This window comes from Hydractinia symbiolongicarpus, chromosome 7 (genome assembly GCF_029227915.1).
Source record: "Hydractinia symbiolongicarpus strain clone_291-10 chromosome 7, HSymV2.1, whole genome shotgun sequence".
Lineage (NCBI taxonomy): Eukaryota > Metazoa > Cnidaria > Hydrozoa > Anthoathecata > Hydractiniidae > Hydractinia > Hydractinia symbiolongicarpus.
In genome coordinates, this window is record NC_079881.1 from 8,375,735 (window position 1) to 8,392,948 (window position 17,214).

At 31.2% G+C, this 17,214-nt stretch overlaps 2 protein-coding genes across 3 annotated transcripts; both read left to right on the forward strand.

Annotated features, from left to right (window-relative positions):
- Positions 1-374: 374 nt before the first annotated feature.
- LOC130649495 (uncharacterized) lies at positions 375-2,775 on the forward strand. The gene is made up of 2 exons (XM_057455777.1): positions 375-876; positions 1,584-2,775. Exons 1-2 carry the CDS (start codon positions 681-683, stop codon positions 1,982-1,984), a joined length of 597 nt encoding a protein of 198 aa, XP_057311760.1. The 5' UTR covers positions 375-680; the 3' UTR covers positions 1,985-2,775.
- A 2,163-nt stretch (positions 2,776-4,938) lies between these two features.
- Positions 4,939-16,098, forward strand: LOC130649074 (3-phosphoinositide-dependent protein kinase 1-like). Of its 2 annotated transcripts, none has more exons than XM_057455276.1 (17): positions 4,939-5,023; positions 8,417-8,586; positions 8,796-8,838; positions 8,936-9,073; positions 9,277-9,329; positions 9,436-9,527; positions 9,771-9,874; positions 10,457-10,535; positions 11,387-11,455; positions 11,536-11,632; positions 12,502-12,580; positions 12,981-13,081; positions 13,335-13,486; positions 14,336-14,393; positions 14,495-14,592; positions 14,742-14,796; positions 15,676-16,098. In XM_057455276.1, the coding sequence occupies exons 2-17, from the start codon at positions 8,467-8,469 to the stop codon at positions 15,775-15,777; spliced, it is 1,440 nt and encodes a 479-aa protein (XP_057311259.1). In that variant the 5' UTR covers positions 4,939-5,023; positions 8,417-8,466; the 3' UTR covers positions 15,778-16,098. The 2 variants fall into 2 exon arrangements, with proteins under 2 accessions (XP_057311259.1, XP_057311258.1); XM_057455275.1 differs by lacking the exon at positions 4,939-5,023 and adding an exon at positions 7,731-8,013.
- Positions 16,099-17,214: the final 1,116 nt, after the last annotated feature.

The window sequence follows — 17,214 nt, forward strand, 5'->3', positions numbered from 1 at the left end:
GCAACAAACACTGGGGACGAGGTTTGTTGAATGTACAAAAAAAATGATGGAGCCTTGATATCGTCTACTAAGCTTCTTTTTCGTTTCTTTCAAGCAAAAATGAAGCCCTGGAAACAAGTTTGAAGGAGCCTAGGTAAATCGCTCCCTTAATGTGCTTTTGAAGTTTTTTTATTATTTTCCGCCAAAATAGTTTCACTGAAGTGACATTCTCGACCCCAAAATTCTTGTGTATCTCAAAGAGCTCTGGAGACAAGAATAAATGAAGTAGGACCCTGACAAAGTAAGAACTTTTGGTTTTTCTTTATATCTTCTCTCATTGTACATATAACGATTTCTTAACCTCGGTTTATAGAAGACGTTTAGTCCCATAAAAGGTATGTTTGTGTGACTGACAAGCGGGAAAACATGATGAAACATACCTCACACACGTCTTTGAGGTAAATACTGATTAACTCATTAAGAAAGATAAACTTAATGAACAATTAACTTCTTAGATAGTATTTTGAAAGGCTTTAATCCTTCAAGTAAAACCTAACAAATACTAATTATCTGCTCCCCATAGTGAAGGTTATATTTTTAACATTTTAATCCTTCATATGCAACGGGATATACAACACAAGAAAATTTTAATGAAAGAAGTTGAATATGTAAAACAACAAGGATTCTGAGTCTCAAGGTTTATGGCGATGCATCGAAGCAACAGTTCGCAGGAGAAGGGTTTAAAGAAAATTGTACTCGCGACACGTTTCGAGAAGAAGAATGTGAATTTGATGAAAATTGTGTCTGTTTTGACATCTTTGTCGACGTTTTGTATGTGCGTATACATTGCAGTTAGTTCCGACTGGATTGATAATGATCGCTACGATGAAACAAGAGGTAGGGTTGATTTATGCAAATAAATTTTAAAATGATGACCTCCAACCCCGTTCCCTATGACATTTTGCCTTTTTGATGCCCCGCTGAAATAACGGCTGAGGGCACAAGAGTCCCTGGGAACAAGGATGGATGAACTCATTACGAAAGTAAAAAAAAGAATATTTTCGTACGCTTTCTCTTTAACAAGAATTTATTGAGACAAACAATGTTAGGAAAGAAGAAAAAAAAATGTGAAGACCTAACAATGAACGGCGGAAATCAAGACAACTTTGTCTTACGTCATATTTATTTTGCACATGCGCAGATATATGTGTTGTGTATTTAGATGTTGTTGTTGACTAGTTTACACACACAACCAAAGAAGTTTCCAAACACTTGGGAAAAAAAGCATCAGTTTGGTTCGCCATGCTAGACTAAACCTTTACGCTATGAAAGCGTTGTATAACAGAATGCTGTTTGATTTTGAGAAAGTCAGATGTCTTTTAAAACTAACCCTGATAAGCTGCCTCGTACCCAGGGTTTATTAGCTTTTTTGTATTGAAACGGATTCGTCTAAGATAAAAAGCTAAAAAGCGCTTGGAACCATTATCTTCCCCAGAGCTCTTTGAGATTAAAACCTTAAAAGTACTTTTGAGGTTTATCCTAAAGAGCTCTGAGGTCGAGAATGGCTTGGAATATAAAGACTTTAATATATAATTTTCGTGTAGGGTTATGGATTTCGTGTCTTCTCAACGAGTGCTATGATATTGATCATTCCTACGTACAAATATTCTACAGTGTAAGAACAGAAGCGCCTGATTGGATAAAAAATGGAGATATACCAGGATGGTTGACGTTTTGTCGTTTTGGCGTCATCGTGTCGTGCGTGTTGTCGTTTTGTGGATTCATACTGTCATGCGTAACTTTGTTAAACCGTTATGTGTATGGATATATTTCAAGTTTTTTTCTTCTAGCAACTTTTGTGCTCCTAGGAATAACGATATATTTGTTCCAAAGTAACACTGATTGGTACGACGAACGTGTTTCTTGTGGTAAGGGGTACACAGTGGGGTGGTGTACTACCTTCCTTGCATTCATAGCAACATTCATGGGATTCTGCTCCTTCTAAAGATTTTGTTAGTTGGAAGCTTCGTGTAAAAGCATGCACATTAAAATTAACTTTATATATATGTTGAATCAAAGAATGGTTTCTAAACAGAAGATATATTTGACATCTAACAGTTTATATGCAATTACAGATAGAAGGCATGTAGCCTGTATAGAAAATGTATATTTTTTATTTTTGCAAACATAAATTTATATCTCTAAGCCTGCGGGTACTATCCTGGTTCCGTAGTATTAAATAATTCGTTACAAATATAATTTTTTACTTTGTAGCATTTTCTGTTTACGTCTAGGTCTAGCATGCACACTTGCGTTAGTTTACATTTTTAAAAAGCTATTCATATAAATGTTTGTTGAATTTTAATAGCCAATCATTTTCACAGTTTATATTAAAAGCACTAAGCCGTGCGAAAATCAACGTTGCTACTCTTGTGACTTTTCTTCAGTTTCTTTAGTTGTTTCTCAAGCTTTAATAATGTCCAACTGGTCCAACGAATGCAGGTTACTTCACGTAGAGACAGCTTCGTTCCCAGGGCATCTTTTCTCGTTTCCGAGACAAAGGTGATACGAGCAATTTTGTGTACACCATACTTGAAGTAGCGTAGGATGCAACGTGTGGTCCCACTACAGATTAAACATCTTGTAAAAAGTTTTTTATGATGTATAAACTGCTTAGGGCTTCAAAAAAGAAATTTCTATGGTAAACCTCGATTCACGAAAAACATTTTGTGTATCAAGAGGAGGCTATGAAAATTGTAAAGTTACTTTTTGTTAATTCAAATATTACATTTTGTCGCACTCCTTTAAGCTGCTACTCATACCTCTTCGCATACAAACAAAATAATATATATCATTAAGTTGATACTATGTTGTTGTCACGTAATTTGTTGGGCAGAGCCTTGTTAACCCCGTCCCCCTCTTCTTTAAAAAGAAGGGGATGCTAGCAAAGAAATATGAATAATGGCTGATTATGGAATATTCTAATCACATTCATAGAGTTATCTATAGATAACTCTATTAGTATGTAAAAAACACTTGTATTAACACATTAATAGAACTATCTACAGATAACACAAGTTATCTACAGATAACACAAGTTATTTACAGATAACACAAGTTATCTACAGATAACACAAGTTATCTACAGATAACACAAGTTTCTAATACAAATAGGTTTAAATTATGACTAAAAAGCAAAGTGAACATTAGTCAGGAACGTGAAAATACTGCTTTAAAAAAAATGGAAACAAAGATTTTAAAAATTTTATTATGGTCGAACAAATTGACAAGTCTGAACGGTGAATTTGCACCCTTAACCTCTGCACCTAAATTCTGAAGCCTGTAAACGTGATATATTCTTTTGCCACAGTTCATTTTTTAATGCAGGCAACAAAATCTTGTTAAAACCTTTGAAATGCCATGTGAGGATAATACAGATAATTTGGCTAAAATTTCACTAGAAACCAAGAAAACAATTGTTACATCCTTCTCTGTCATGCAGTTTATAACTACGCACCCGCCAAACAAAACGCGTTTTTTTATCGTGTACTCGAATAAATCTTTTATGTTGTAAAACTTAAAATTGTATTTGAAATTTAGAGTTTTTTAAAATTTTCTTTAAATTCCTCTTTTTCTCTCCATTATTTTTTTAGGAAAAAAAATTGAAAAAAAATTAAAAAAGAAATGGAAAAATAGTTTGGGGTAGTACTCACAAAAATAAAGAGTCTCTCTATCGGCAACAAAAACATGCCACGAGAATAATTACTTTTCAGAACAAGTTGACACATTCAAAGCCTTTGTTTCAACGTATGAACATTTTATACATATTTCAAATAATAATCTTTCAGACACTTTGTTTTATGTACAGGTCAAGGAAAAAAGAAGCCTTTGGGTGTTCTCAAACACGTTTCATGTGATGAAAAACAAATATGTCACTAGATCTACTGGGTTGTATTACACACCATTTAGGAAAACAAAGTTCAGTCGATGTTCCAGTTCGTATTGCGGTCCATATATCTGGAACAAGATCTTCAAAATAAAACCATCAATCTTACAGAACAAATGCTGTTTTAAAACTTTTCAGTCACAAGTGAAAAAATTTATCTTGTGTTGTCTACAAGAAGAAACATCCTTCTTTTAACAAAATACACACTTTTTCACAGGCAAAATAAAAAAGATGATATGCCATTGAAGTTTCCTAATTTATCTATTAATAATATAAGTATAAAAAGAGCAGAAAAGATCGCAAAGAATATTGGCATCCTGTTTAAAGCAAAATTTGTTCTAGATCAGAATTTTTTAAAAAAACATATATTCTTCTTTCATTCACTGCTATCTAAATTATGCAAATATTGCGTGGTGCAGCACCAACGCTGCAAAATTTACAAAATTACAAAATAAACAAAAACATGCAATCAGAATTATTTTGAATGTTGACAGGTACACTCACTCCAGAGAGTTATTAAAAAAGATCAGTGTACTGAATGTATACCAACTAAACATTTATCAAACTCTTATTTTTATGTTTAAGATTGAAAACAATATGTTACCAAGAGTATTTATTGATATGTTTCAGAAGATACAACATAAATATCCATCCAGATTTTCAATTAACAGTTTTTTTCAACCAAGAATAAATTATACAATCACAAAGTTCTCTATAACTAGCAGAGGACCTAAATTGTGGAATACATTTCTTGATAACAACATGAAAACTATTACATCACTTAACGAATTCAAACATAAACTAAAACATAAACTATTAACTACTGACAATCTATATTTATTTTAGAACACACGACAGTTACAACGTACGACACATATAATAACAATAGTCATCATCCCTTTTCGAATCTAAACTAATGTTTGCACTTACACTTTATCCCTTATCTTTTTACTAATAATTTAAACAAGTTGTAAATATTACATATACGTCAGCTGTTATAAATGGAGCCAAAAGTGAACTACGCATAGCGTAGATCCTGCAGGTTCTCAATGATAAGACTTTTTTGTCTTCTATGATGAGTCTCCTGACTTGTTGAAGGTATGATGGCATTGCTATATTTTTTATTTTTTCCCTCTTCTCTTTTTTGTTTGTCTATTTTAAATTTTAATGTATTAGAACTTTTTATAACGTTTACCACTGTATACCTTACATCTAAGGTATACAAGATGTAATATTTTTAACTTCTATAGAAGTTAAAAATATACAAGAAGCCCTGGGGGCTCTAAGAATTTCCGCGCGCTACCTAAATATTTGATGAAAACCTGCTAATTCGTTGTGTTATTGTGCCAAACATTCGAAGGGGTTTGGTGCATGAACCTCTGAAGATAAAGCACACCAGTGACATTATATCTTACAACAAACGCAAACAAAAAGAAACGTGTCATAATAAACTCACATTTTAAAAGAAATTGCTAACAAAAAATACAGCCTATCATTCATGGTTGAAAGTCTTGCGATTGAAACCTTTATGGTCTTAAACGGCATTAGTTGACAAAAAATCAAAATTTTGATGTGACCATTTTCAGCATACTTTTTTTATTAACTGTGTCCATTTTTGTCGAAAATAAAGCAGTTTTAATTTTTGGATAAATTTTGACCTGAAATGACATTTAGGTGACAAAAAATCAAACTTTTGTACCATCATCATTTTCAGCATACTTTATTTGTTAACTGTGCCAGATTTAGCCGAAAATAAAGTGGTTTTAATTTTTGGACCAATTTTGGCCTAAAATGGCATTTAGGTGACAAAATCAAAATTTTGATGTCACCATCATGTTTAGCATACTTTATTTGTTAACTGTTCCAAATTTTGTTAAAAATAAAGTAGTTCTAATTTTTGGACCAATTTTGGCCTAAAATGACATTTAGGTGACAAAAATCAAAATTATTATGTCACCATTATGTTCAGCATACTTTTTTTTTAACTGTGCCAAATTTTGTCGAAAACAAATACCAATTTTGGCCTGAAGCGTCAATACTAAACTTCCCAGTAGTTAAGGAGATTGGGTACGAAGTTTACATCTGTGACGGACCAACGTGAAATCCCAGGGTCGATTTTTTCTCAAAAAATGCTCCGAAAGAAAAAAACGACGGTTTTAAAGAATTTCCTACGCCTTCGGGCGCGGAAATTCAATTACGTTACACTACAAGCCTTGGGGATGAGGTTGGCTTTGTTAAGGTCGCGGAAATGAGTAAAGTCGGCCTTCTGAACTATAATGGCGTAGGAAGAACTGAAAGGTCAATCTAAAAGTTCTCTGTTTTTCGTATATATCTATCTCATACATACATATATACATCTTTATTCTCTAAAAATTCCTTTCCAACACTTGTTTTAACTCCTATTCTAGATTTCATTTATTAACCAAATTTCTGCCTATAAACGTTCTTTTGGGGTTCTAGCTAGGCTAGCTAACATCTAAAAAATATATAGCCTCTAGCTATCTATAGCTAGCTAGCTAGCTAACTTGCTAGCCTAGCTGTAGTTGCTAGTTAGCTAGTTAAATATTTGATTAAAGATTACTAATAATGCAAGATAATTTGCAGAAATTCAGCATCAAGAGTTTTTTTTCTGGTTTAAATTGTAGCTAGCTTTGATACAAATATTCTTCAGTTATACTATTTGCCTCCTAATATATAGCTAGGATAGAATATGTAGGTTCAATTTGCAGTCATTTTACATTAATTTCTAAGTCCTCACAGTGTTTTTGTGTTACTTTTTTAGATGCATCGTTTAGATGTATAGCTCAGAAGAGAGTGGTATAAAAGACTATCTTTTTGTAACTTTCTAAAGTCGCTTTTACACGATCAAATTTTTTATGACATATGATATATGATCATATAAACCACCTGCTCGTCTCACCATATGCACTGGTGTTACACAATCATATATTAATGCCCTGACCTTCAGTTCGTAATTAGCATATGTACAACTTACTTCCTAATCAGTTTATCTTAAAACATAGAGAGCTAGTTGGGACAGAACTATTAACTTAAGAAGTACACCAACAGGAAAGGTAGGTCAATAGGACTTGTACTTCATTTCCATTTGTCATGTAAGGCTAATGACGAAATTTTTTGCCAGCTGAAAAACAAAAAAAATATTGTCAAGGCAATACAGACGCAAAACATTTGAAATGTATCTCATGTCAGCAATTTTAATGAAGGTGGGTATTTAATAGAAATACATTTTAGAGATACATTTTAACACGGAAGAACAATTATGTATTGGGTATAGTTTGGGTAAGGTATTACTCTAAAATAGCTCAGTTCTGCTTAGCGTGTGTACGAAGTAGAACAAGGCGTGTGATAAAGAGCATACCTGGATTTCACATGGCATGTGCAAAAGCGTGCGCGTGCGATCGCATACCATTCAAGACCAAGACTGCATATTATTGTATGAATGAGTTTCAACATGCAGAAAAAATTAGAAAAATTAACAGGCAAAAAAATGCAAACTTTAGGTGAAGAAAGTTAAGTTATGGTTAAAAACTTTTGTACTGTGGCTTCTAGCATCTTTTCACTGATATATGATCTAAATCTAAACTAAATGCAAGCTATATTCTAATTTCAAGATCACATTATGCCTTTACCTGAAAATAAAGTTTGTAATGGACTGGTCCATAGCTTACTGCCTGCATTACTTTGCCTGTTGATTTGCATAGGAAGTGTGGGGATTATAAACAACACACGGCATGATGAAAGTCGTCTATATCATTTGTCAACTGATAAATCATATTTAAATCACTTTGAAGTGGCGATGAGATCCATCATTACATGATGGTGCTGACTTGCTAAAAACGTTTGCATATAATTTAAGTGTGAGATAATGAGTTTTTACCTATAACTCCTGAAATTGCCCTAAGTAGTTCCTTAACTTTGTCTGAATTGTTGCTGAAATGAAAACAGCACTTCCAATTTTATTGACTAGGCCACAAAAAAGACAACCTTCAAAGTACTGCAGAATTTATTTATATATAATGTGTAAAGTTTATTTGAAAACTTTATGAAGAACAGAAATAGATAAAAAGGTAACGTTTTGTACGGGTACATTAAACTTGTCTGTCGTTTAAGTAAACAGAATGCTTGAGGAGAATTAATGTTAAATTTTATTTGTCTTTATCAAATCAGTTGAACTCCGGAAGAAAACATTCATAAATAAATACCCTATCATTGAAATCATTTCTTTAACACTACTGTTTTTGGTCAGCAGATGTATGATAAATTTGTAACAATATATTTTTTTATTTTTTCTCTAAAACAAAGAAACATTTTCAAATGACCATTTATTGACAAAATTATATACTTTTTTCCTAAAAATTTCTTGAACCATAAATGATAATTTTATAAGCTTTATTCTATTTTTTTCAATATCTACAAGACTGCCTTATATTTATGAACATGTCCACATTGCTTTTCATGTTTCCCATTTAGAAAATAACTTTAAAAAGAAAGTTTATTTGATTACATTTTGTTGCGTAATTATGTCATCCAACAACGAAGCAAAGCAGAAGTCCAGTGAAAGCACGGTTACCCCTTTTCTGAAGAAGAAGAGAGAAGATTTTCATTTTGGGAAAATTTTAGGTGAAGGGTCTTATTCAGAGGTAAGTTGTATGTATACAGCATGCATATTATATGGTACTGTATATCCAAACACTAATAGTACAAACTTTCTCTTTGAATTCTATTTTTGCAGGCACTGCTTGTACTATATACTCTATTATATTTTTTTATTTATGCAATTTATACAACGATTTATACAACGTTAAACGAATAGTGAGTGAGTGCGTGTGTGAGTCCTTTTTATTTTTAGGTTGTACTGGTAAGAGAACATGCTACCCAGAAAGAATATGCTAGTAATGGCCTTTCATATTATTTGGTTTTTTTTTCAATAATTTTTCTCTGTATATGGATTTTTTAGATTCTTTTGTAAATCATTCACTTTTTTCTTAGTGAAAATCTTAATAAAGCAACACATTATCAGGGAGAAAAAAGTCCCATATGTTTCACGAGAAAAGGAAGTAATGAAAATGACGAATCACCCATTCATTGTTAGATTGTATTTTACATTTCAAGATAAAGAAAATCTATGTATCTTTTCTAAATATCTTTAGCCCTTGTGTTATATCAATGGTATTATATCCCACTGGAATTATTTATACTTTCTGTTTTTCACGTTTAAGCCTTGAAACTAAATTTTTTCTAATAAAATTCTCCACATCATTTTTTACATTGTTATTTGTGATTATTAAAAATAGTTTAGAGTATATCTCTTCTTAATTATTTTTAAAAAGATTATGGCTTAAGTTATGCAAAAGGTGGAGAATTACTTCAATATATTATTAAGGTATTGTTTTTTAGATTTTATTCACTAAGCTTTGACATCAGTAAAAAAACGTTTGCCTTTTTTTTCATCAAATCAAATCAACCATTTCATTATTTGTTTTTTCTAGCTTGGTTCATTTGATGAGGAATGCACACGGTTTTATTCTGCTGAACTTATTGTTGCCTTGGAATATTTGCATGGTCTTGGAATTATACATAGGTATATACATAGGTTTATGATCACAAGTTGGGTTGAATTTAAAATTTGTTTAAAAGGGACTTCTAAAGTTATTGAGCATTCATATATCAACAATGTGCCCAGGGTAGACTTTGCAAATACAGTATATACAGGTCATATTTTTGCCTTGTTGAAATGTGGAAAACTACTCCAGGAATAATAAGTTAAACAATGAATGTTTTGGTTAAAGTTATACGAGAATATAAATTTTACAATTTTATAAAGGGATTTAAAGCCTGAAAATATATTGCTAAGTGAAGATATGCATATAAAATTAGCAGATTTTGGAACAGCAAAGATTTTGAATAAAAACGATCCTACTTCTAAAGGTAAGTTTAATTACCTGTATGAAAATTGTTATCAAAGAGGACTGAACCTGTTGAGTTATTTTTACTTATTGTCTAAATATTTTTAATTTTATGTCTATAAAAAGCCTATAATGATAAGTATTAAATTAACTTTTTGTGAAATACTGATAGAATAGAATAAAATAGAACATACAAGCATGTTTTGGTTACCTATAAAACATGTATAATTCAGTTATTTAGTAAATCATTTTTTATAAAACTTAGTACTTATTAGGGTGGCCACACCTCTCCTGAACAACTAAACCGTACAGCTAAAACCCCCTTCCCTAACCTTTTTTAAAACCAAAAAAAGTTTTTCATTTAATGATTTGGATGACCTATAACGATTCTGTCTCTGCATGTTACAACTTTTAAATTTTTTTTCAACCTTCCCCATTTTAAGAAATTGAAAGTTAACAAATTAATCTAGATATTGAAAAATTATTTCTTAAAAATCTCTTCAAATCTTTTTTGAAAAATTTTGAAAGAATAGTGTGTGACAATTGATGTTATATTATTTTTTTTATTATTTTTTTGCTCAGCTCTATATTTTTTGTTTTTTAGGTGAAAAAGCAAATTCCTTTGTTGGAACAGCCCAATACGTTTCACCAGAACTTCTGTCAGAGAAAGTTTGTTATAAAAGGTAGTAGGCTAAGTTAGTTAATTGCTTGTTCAATTTCCAATGCACACATAACAGCGATGCCAATTCATGCCTAAAACTTTATTATGAAGCCTTATCAAATTTCTTATCGAAGCCTAAGACAAACAAATCCGATGTAATTATGAAATATGCTACAAAAGGGAGAGGTTCAAAAAGGAAATGAATTTAATAAAACACCACTACCAAAACTTTCAGAATAAAAGAATTCCTAATAAAATAATAATGAAAATGAAGCACAATTATGGCACCAAATTTTATTATGGATGAATAAATTATTGACTAACTGCGGTCTGTATTCACATTAACTCATTTTAAAATGTCCCACTGTTTTAACTAGGTGAAGAATCACGTTTTAAATTTTGCCTGACGATTTCCTGATTTTGTCCCTCAGACATGTTACAGAAGAAGCAATAGGTCCTGGTGAAGTTGGCATCATAAAAATGTTGGGAAGAGTATTTCTTCTTAGTCAATAAAAGGTCAATAAACAATAATTTGGGTTAAGGCTCACAATGTTTGTAGCAACAGTACAGTAACAAAGCACTGATCAATTTAAATTTTTAAATTATACTTTGAATATTTTATAATGACTGGTTGTTAGCCAGTAAAAAATTCCCAGGGGATTACCTTATATCCAGCATTCTTGTCACAAAGTGATTTTTACTTAAATAGGGGTTATTACTATGATTACAGTTGTGATTAATATGGTATTTTTGATTACAAAAGCCTAATTTCATATTGCCCCACAGAAAGGCAGTGAGTGTCTGTGTAAAATTCTCAATTATTTTTACACCAACCAACTTTTTATATGATTGTTGATCATTTATTATATTTAGTTCAGATTTATGGGCGCTAGGCTGTATAATATACCAGCTGCTGGCCGGCAGACCACCGTTTAGAGCAGCGTAAGTACACAACCAACAATAACAAAATTCACCTAATATCAATTAAAAAATGTTCAATATTTGAATAATTTTTACTTTAGAAATGAATACCTCATATTTCAAAAGATTATCAAATTAGAATATACGTTCCCAGAAGGATTTCTTATAGAACCCAAGGATTTAGTGTCTAATCTATTGGTAAGACGTTTTGACTTAATCCTTGACTTTTTTTAAAACTCTGATACTTACTGAGTTTTTAAATTTATCAATTAGACACTTGCATGCCAAATTTTTGCCTTTTTTCATGGCAATTATGGTAAACTGGAAATTATGTTAAATTTTTCTTACAAACTTTAAACAGAATGTTAAAATTCTTTCTAAAAGTAGAGTATTTAAATTTCAAGCAGATAGTGGTATTTCGGGCAAATCAAGCTTTTGATGACGTCACAAGAAATTTGCTGACATAGCAAAAATTTATAATATAAGTGTGCCAAGTTTGATGCCATTTCGAAAAGTGTATCAAAAATTGTGCAGATTTATAGATGTCAAAAAAGCCCAGATAGATGATTTTGAGAGTTGCTGTTTTGCCCACATAAACTTATAAGTCAAAAAGCAAACAATGATTTAATTTCTTGGAAAATATGTTTAACGTACAAGTGTTTGTTGAAGTGTTTTCTTGACATCTGTTTGATTAGAAACAACGGAATTACTAAATAAACATCAAGAATTTTCATTAGTCATTTTAAAATGATTCATTAATCTTGGACTGGATCTTGCAGGATTAAATTTAAAGTGAATTTTTGCGAAGTAAACATTTCTTCGTTCCTTGTGAAAGTGTCTCGTGAACAGTATCATTGCCTAACCTACTGTTTAATAATAATCATTTAGTATTTCGATTCACAAAAATAAGTATATTTCTGGACTATTAAGTCACAAAAGTACATGCTAATATTTTGACAATGAATGGCAAAATTAAATGAAGTAATAATTTTTCCAGCATTTATTACCCATTTTTTGCTCCTTGTATAGATCTGTTTGTTAAAATATGTTACCTCATACATTTTAAGGTGTTAGATCCTAAAAAAAGAGTTGGATGTGACGACATGGGAGGATACGAAACTTTAAAGTCACACGCTTTTTATAAAGGTAAGCATAACTGTTTGAGCTTGAAAGTTCAAATATTTAAACAATCCTGAAATTTCTACGATTTCTAACTGACGACTAGATATGCTTGCAAAATATAGTTTGGTTTGTATATTTTCTGTCTCATATTTGACAGTATAGTTTTGTTGTGAAGTAAAAGTGCAAAATTATATGATATTCAAGAAGTTTGCTAATTTTGTGAAGGGTTTAAGTCACATTTTATTTCAATTACAAAATAAATTTCTGTCACTTTTTAAATTTAATGTTTCAAAAACATGTGTTGATTTGTTCCCAAAGCTTTCCCTAAAGCAGTTCAACTAAGGCAAGAAGGGGTATGAGTAATATAATAATGTACAACCTTAATACCAGAACGTTCTCTAATCGAAGATTAATTTTTTTCTAGGTGTGGATTTCGAAAATTTGCATAAAACTGACCCACCGAAGTTAAAGCTATATTTACCATCAAATGATCCAGCTCAGCCAGCATTCTCTGAAGAAGTTGATGTAAAAACTCCTTTTAAGTGTTTTGTATAATCTGCTGACTCAGATTAAATATTTCATTGCTACAGTCTAACTTTATAATTAATAAAGAATATCTGTTGTATATTAAGAAGAGATTATAATAGTTAAATTTTATTATTATGAACCAAATATTGACCTATTGTTTTTAAGCCTCGTGTTTGTAACTACTTTTAAAGATTTGGGTATAATAAAGTATTATGATTGTATCACTAACTGCTATGTCACACTTTTGTAGATTTCCACCTTAATGGATAAAGATGATGACTTAGACGAATGGGAGTTAGAGCGTTTCAATATAACAGAGCATAAAAATTACACTACAAAAACAGAGACAGAGGCAGAGAAACATAAGGCAGACTTGGAAAAACAGAAAAGAGAATCTATATGGTAAGTTTAAAGATGTTTGTTGTGTTGTTATAGCATGTGGTCAAGCGATTAAGGGGCTCACTGTTTAATCATGAGAACAGTTGTTTGGTTCACAACGCGGACATGTTGAGAAATTGCCATTACCAGATCCATGCCATGTGTATGAGATAGGGTAGGTTATGCCAATGTATATCTAGCGTGTACTTTGAGAATACAGGACCCATATTGGTAAATGTGTTTTAAACACTGAAGCGTCTGTCTATAACTGAATAAATTAATAATCCTAAAATTTATGCTTTTTTAATTGCCCAAAAAAGACGAGTGCTTCTTCTGCAGTTAATGTTGCTCCTTATATTATATTAGATTATTCTGTATCTGTACGAAGAGTTCTGTACGAAACGATTCTTTTTAATTAAGAAATATATGCTTTTCTTCTGTGAAAAATTTATGTAAAAGGTTTAATTTTATGGCGATTAAGTTTTGTGGATTTCATGATTTCTAATTAAATTGAAACCTCTAAAAATTTGGCATCTACAAGATTAAATCCCTACAAAAAACCTCAATAAATTACCTGATTTTTTTGAAACTTTATGAAATGCATAATATATAGCCTCTCTATTGTCGTGTCTCTATGTTCTTAGAAAATGATTTCGAAATAAAAAACGATTTTTTTCTTCAAAAAACTATTTTATTAATTTTTCTTGCTAAATTAAACCTATTTAATTGTCTTATCCACGAAATCCGTGAAAATTTTATGTTTGTTACTCCGTAAAGTTAAGTTACAAGATACCCAAATTTCTTAGCTAGGGCACATTTTAACTGCCTAAAAGTACAAGTTAGGTATTAAATACACATTTCACTAATTTTTAGGCATCCGTTTGTTGATGGGCATTTAATTTTAAAGATGGGAATAATAGACAAGCGAAAGGTATGTTGCTACGCTGTTAACTGTTTCATCTGTTTTTACATAATGCATATTACATTGCTACATATCTCTTTCTTGATACGTATTTACTTTTTTTAATTTAGGGTTTATTCGCAAAAAGACGACAGTTTCTGCTCACTGAAGGTCCAGAACTTTATTATGTAGATCCACATGCAATGGTTTTAAAAGGAAAAATACCCTGGTATGTTTTCACCAGCCATTTTCTTAGTTTTATATATAATAAAAACTTTGAAGCTCGAACATTTATCGCATCGTTCAACAACATACACTGGTATTTTGATTTTTAGGATTGTTTTTAAACTTTATTTAACATAAAATTTTTATTTTTAGGACTAAAGAGTTAAGACCAGAAGTTAAGAACTTTAAAATATTTTTCGTGCACACGGTAAGTTGACAAAAGCCTGTTCTTTCAACGCATTTGTGACCAGTGTTAAATAAACCAATATGGCCGACATTTCGGAACGTGACTGAACGAATTATATTTCCTAATAGCTATAAGACTTCAAATTCATTTAAGTTAGAATATTCTGACCTTTTAAATGCTTTTTATCTTAATGTGATTGCTTTACTGTGCACACTTTATAAGCACTTTATAACTTGATATCTATAAGCATAACTTCGTATTTTTAAGCATACCTTGGCGTTTATAAGCATAACTTTGTATTTTTAAGCATAACTTGGTATTTATAAGCATAACTTGGTGTTTATAAGCATAACTTTGTATTTTTAAGCATAACTTGGTGATTATAAGCATAACTTCGTATTTTTAAGCATAACTTGGTGTTTATAAGCATAACTTGATATCTATAAGCATAACTTGATATTTATAAGCATAACTTGGTGTTTATAAGCATAACTTTGTATTTTTAAGCATAACTTGGTGATTATAAGCATAACTTTGTATTTTTAAGCATAACTTGGTGATTATAAGCATAACTAACTTGATATCTATAAGCATAACTTGATATCTATAATCATATCTTTGTATTTTTAAGCATAACTTGGCGTTTAAAAGCATAACTTTGTATTTTTAAGCATAACTTGAGACAAGAACCGATGTTATTTTAATTTTTAAATATTTTTTAATTATATGTTCTATTGAAAGTGGTTTCAAGATGCTCGAATCAGAGCAATGAGGGAGGTATTAGGTCCATCAACTTCGATGTTTCGGCGGTGAAAAGGATGGACAGATATCTCATATATAACTTGACCTATTGAATGGACAGAGCACAGTCCCCAAAATATTTTTTTTTATTCTTTTTAGCCCCATCGTACATACTATCTCGAAGATCCGGCCAGTCGTGCAACTGAGTGGGTAAAAATGATAGAAGAAGTTCATAAGCGTTACTTTAGTACCAAAAAATAATTGGAAACGTTATAAATTGCACTGTTATAAACGTGCATTTAACGAAGTGGTTTCAAGATGCTCGAATCAGAGCAATGAGGGAGGTATTAGGTCCATCAACTTCGATGTTTCGGCGGTGAAAAGGATGGACAGATATCTCATATATAACTTGACTTAGTAATTTACAAAGGCTTAAAGCAAACTTACACGATATCTAAAACGATCTAGAATCGAAATTAAAGGGGAATATTTGTTCGGTACGAATGCGTTAATTCGAATGCTGTGAATCGGCCCTTTTTATGATTTTCTGGTGTATAATTCGAAAAAACTCATTAATTTGAACTGTCTGGTTTTATTAGTATTTGAATTACGGACGTTTACTTTATTTTATTTTCATAATTAATAGTGCATTTTAAGCTTGAATATCTGGATATAAGGAATTTTTTTCTTTTACTTTTTTTACGCATATAATGCAGGGAAAAATTATTGTAGGAAAAATGTATTCCGGAACTCGTTTTTCGCGGATTAAATTCCGTAAAATTATATATTTTAGAGCAAGTCTCAAAAATACGTTTCGCAGAAGCTTATTAATCGCAAAATTGAGTGTCAAAACATTTTAAAAAACTACTGACTCTTAAAAAAAATAAATTATTGACGATCGTTAAATGAATTTTGCTCAAGATATACTAAACGTTATTTCATTAAAAAAATGACTCTCTTTTTGTTTTCCTTTTGCATCGGAACTCAAAATGAAAAATTAAAGTGCTTATCTCCCATAAAAAAATCTTTTAATTGCAAACAATAATGGTCTATAGGCGCAAAAATAAATGGTAATTAACAAAATAAACAATTTTGTTTTGATTTTCTCTAAACTTTTTTTATTCGGAAGAATTTTTGGCGCAGAGAAAATATGTCGAAATTGGCGATTTTAGTCTGAATATGCCAGATTTATTTTTTCTTCTATATCGCCACATCAAATACACGACAAAAATTCATTTGCTGTATTACCAACTTAAATCTGCGCCGAAATTTGTGCAAATAAGGCATAGCCCTTTTACTCCCAGTTTCGTGTAATAAATACACTAATATCTCGACAGTGGTTAAATAGCGATAATTGTAGTATATTAAGATACATCGTGTGAATGCTTGGTAGAAGCATCACGTGTGCATCAAAGTTTAGTTTCGCTTAAATTGACAGATGCTTAGAAAAAAATGTCAATGAGAAAATTATGAGAATTAAAGCAGCACGAATGACCAAAAACGACCTAAAAGCGCTTGAGTTCAGTTGCAGATCGATTTTAGACCCTTATAAACTCAGCATTCGTTATTTCGAACTTGCCAAAATGCACAGCGGAGTTAGGTTATTTGGTTAGGTCTAAAATCTCAGAGAGTACTAATTTTTTCTGGAGTAAGCACGCCCGGATTTCTAAATGCTTCGCACCTTTCCGGGTCGTGGAT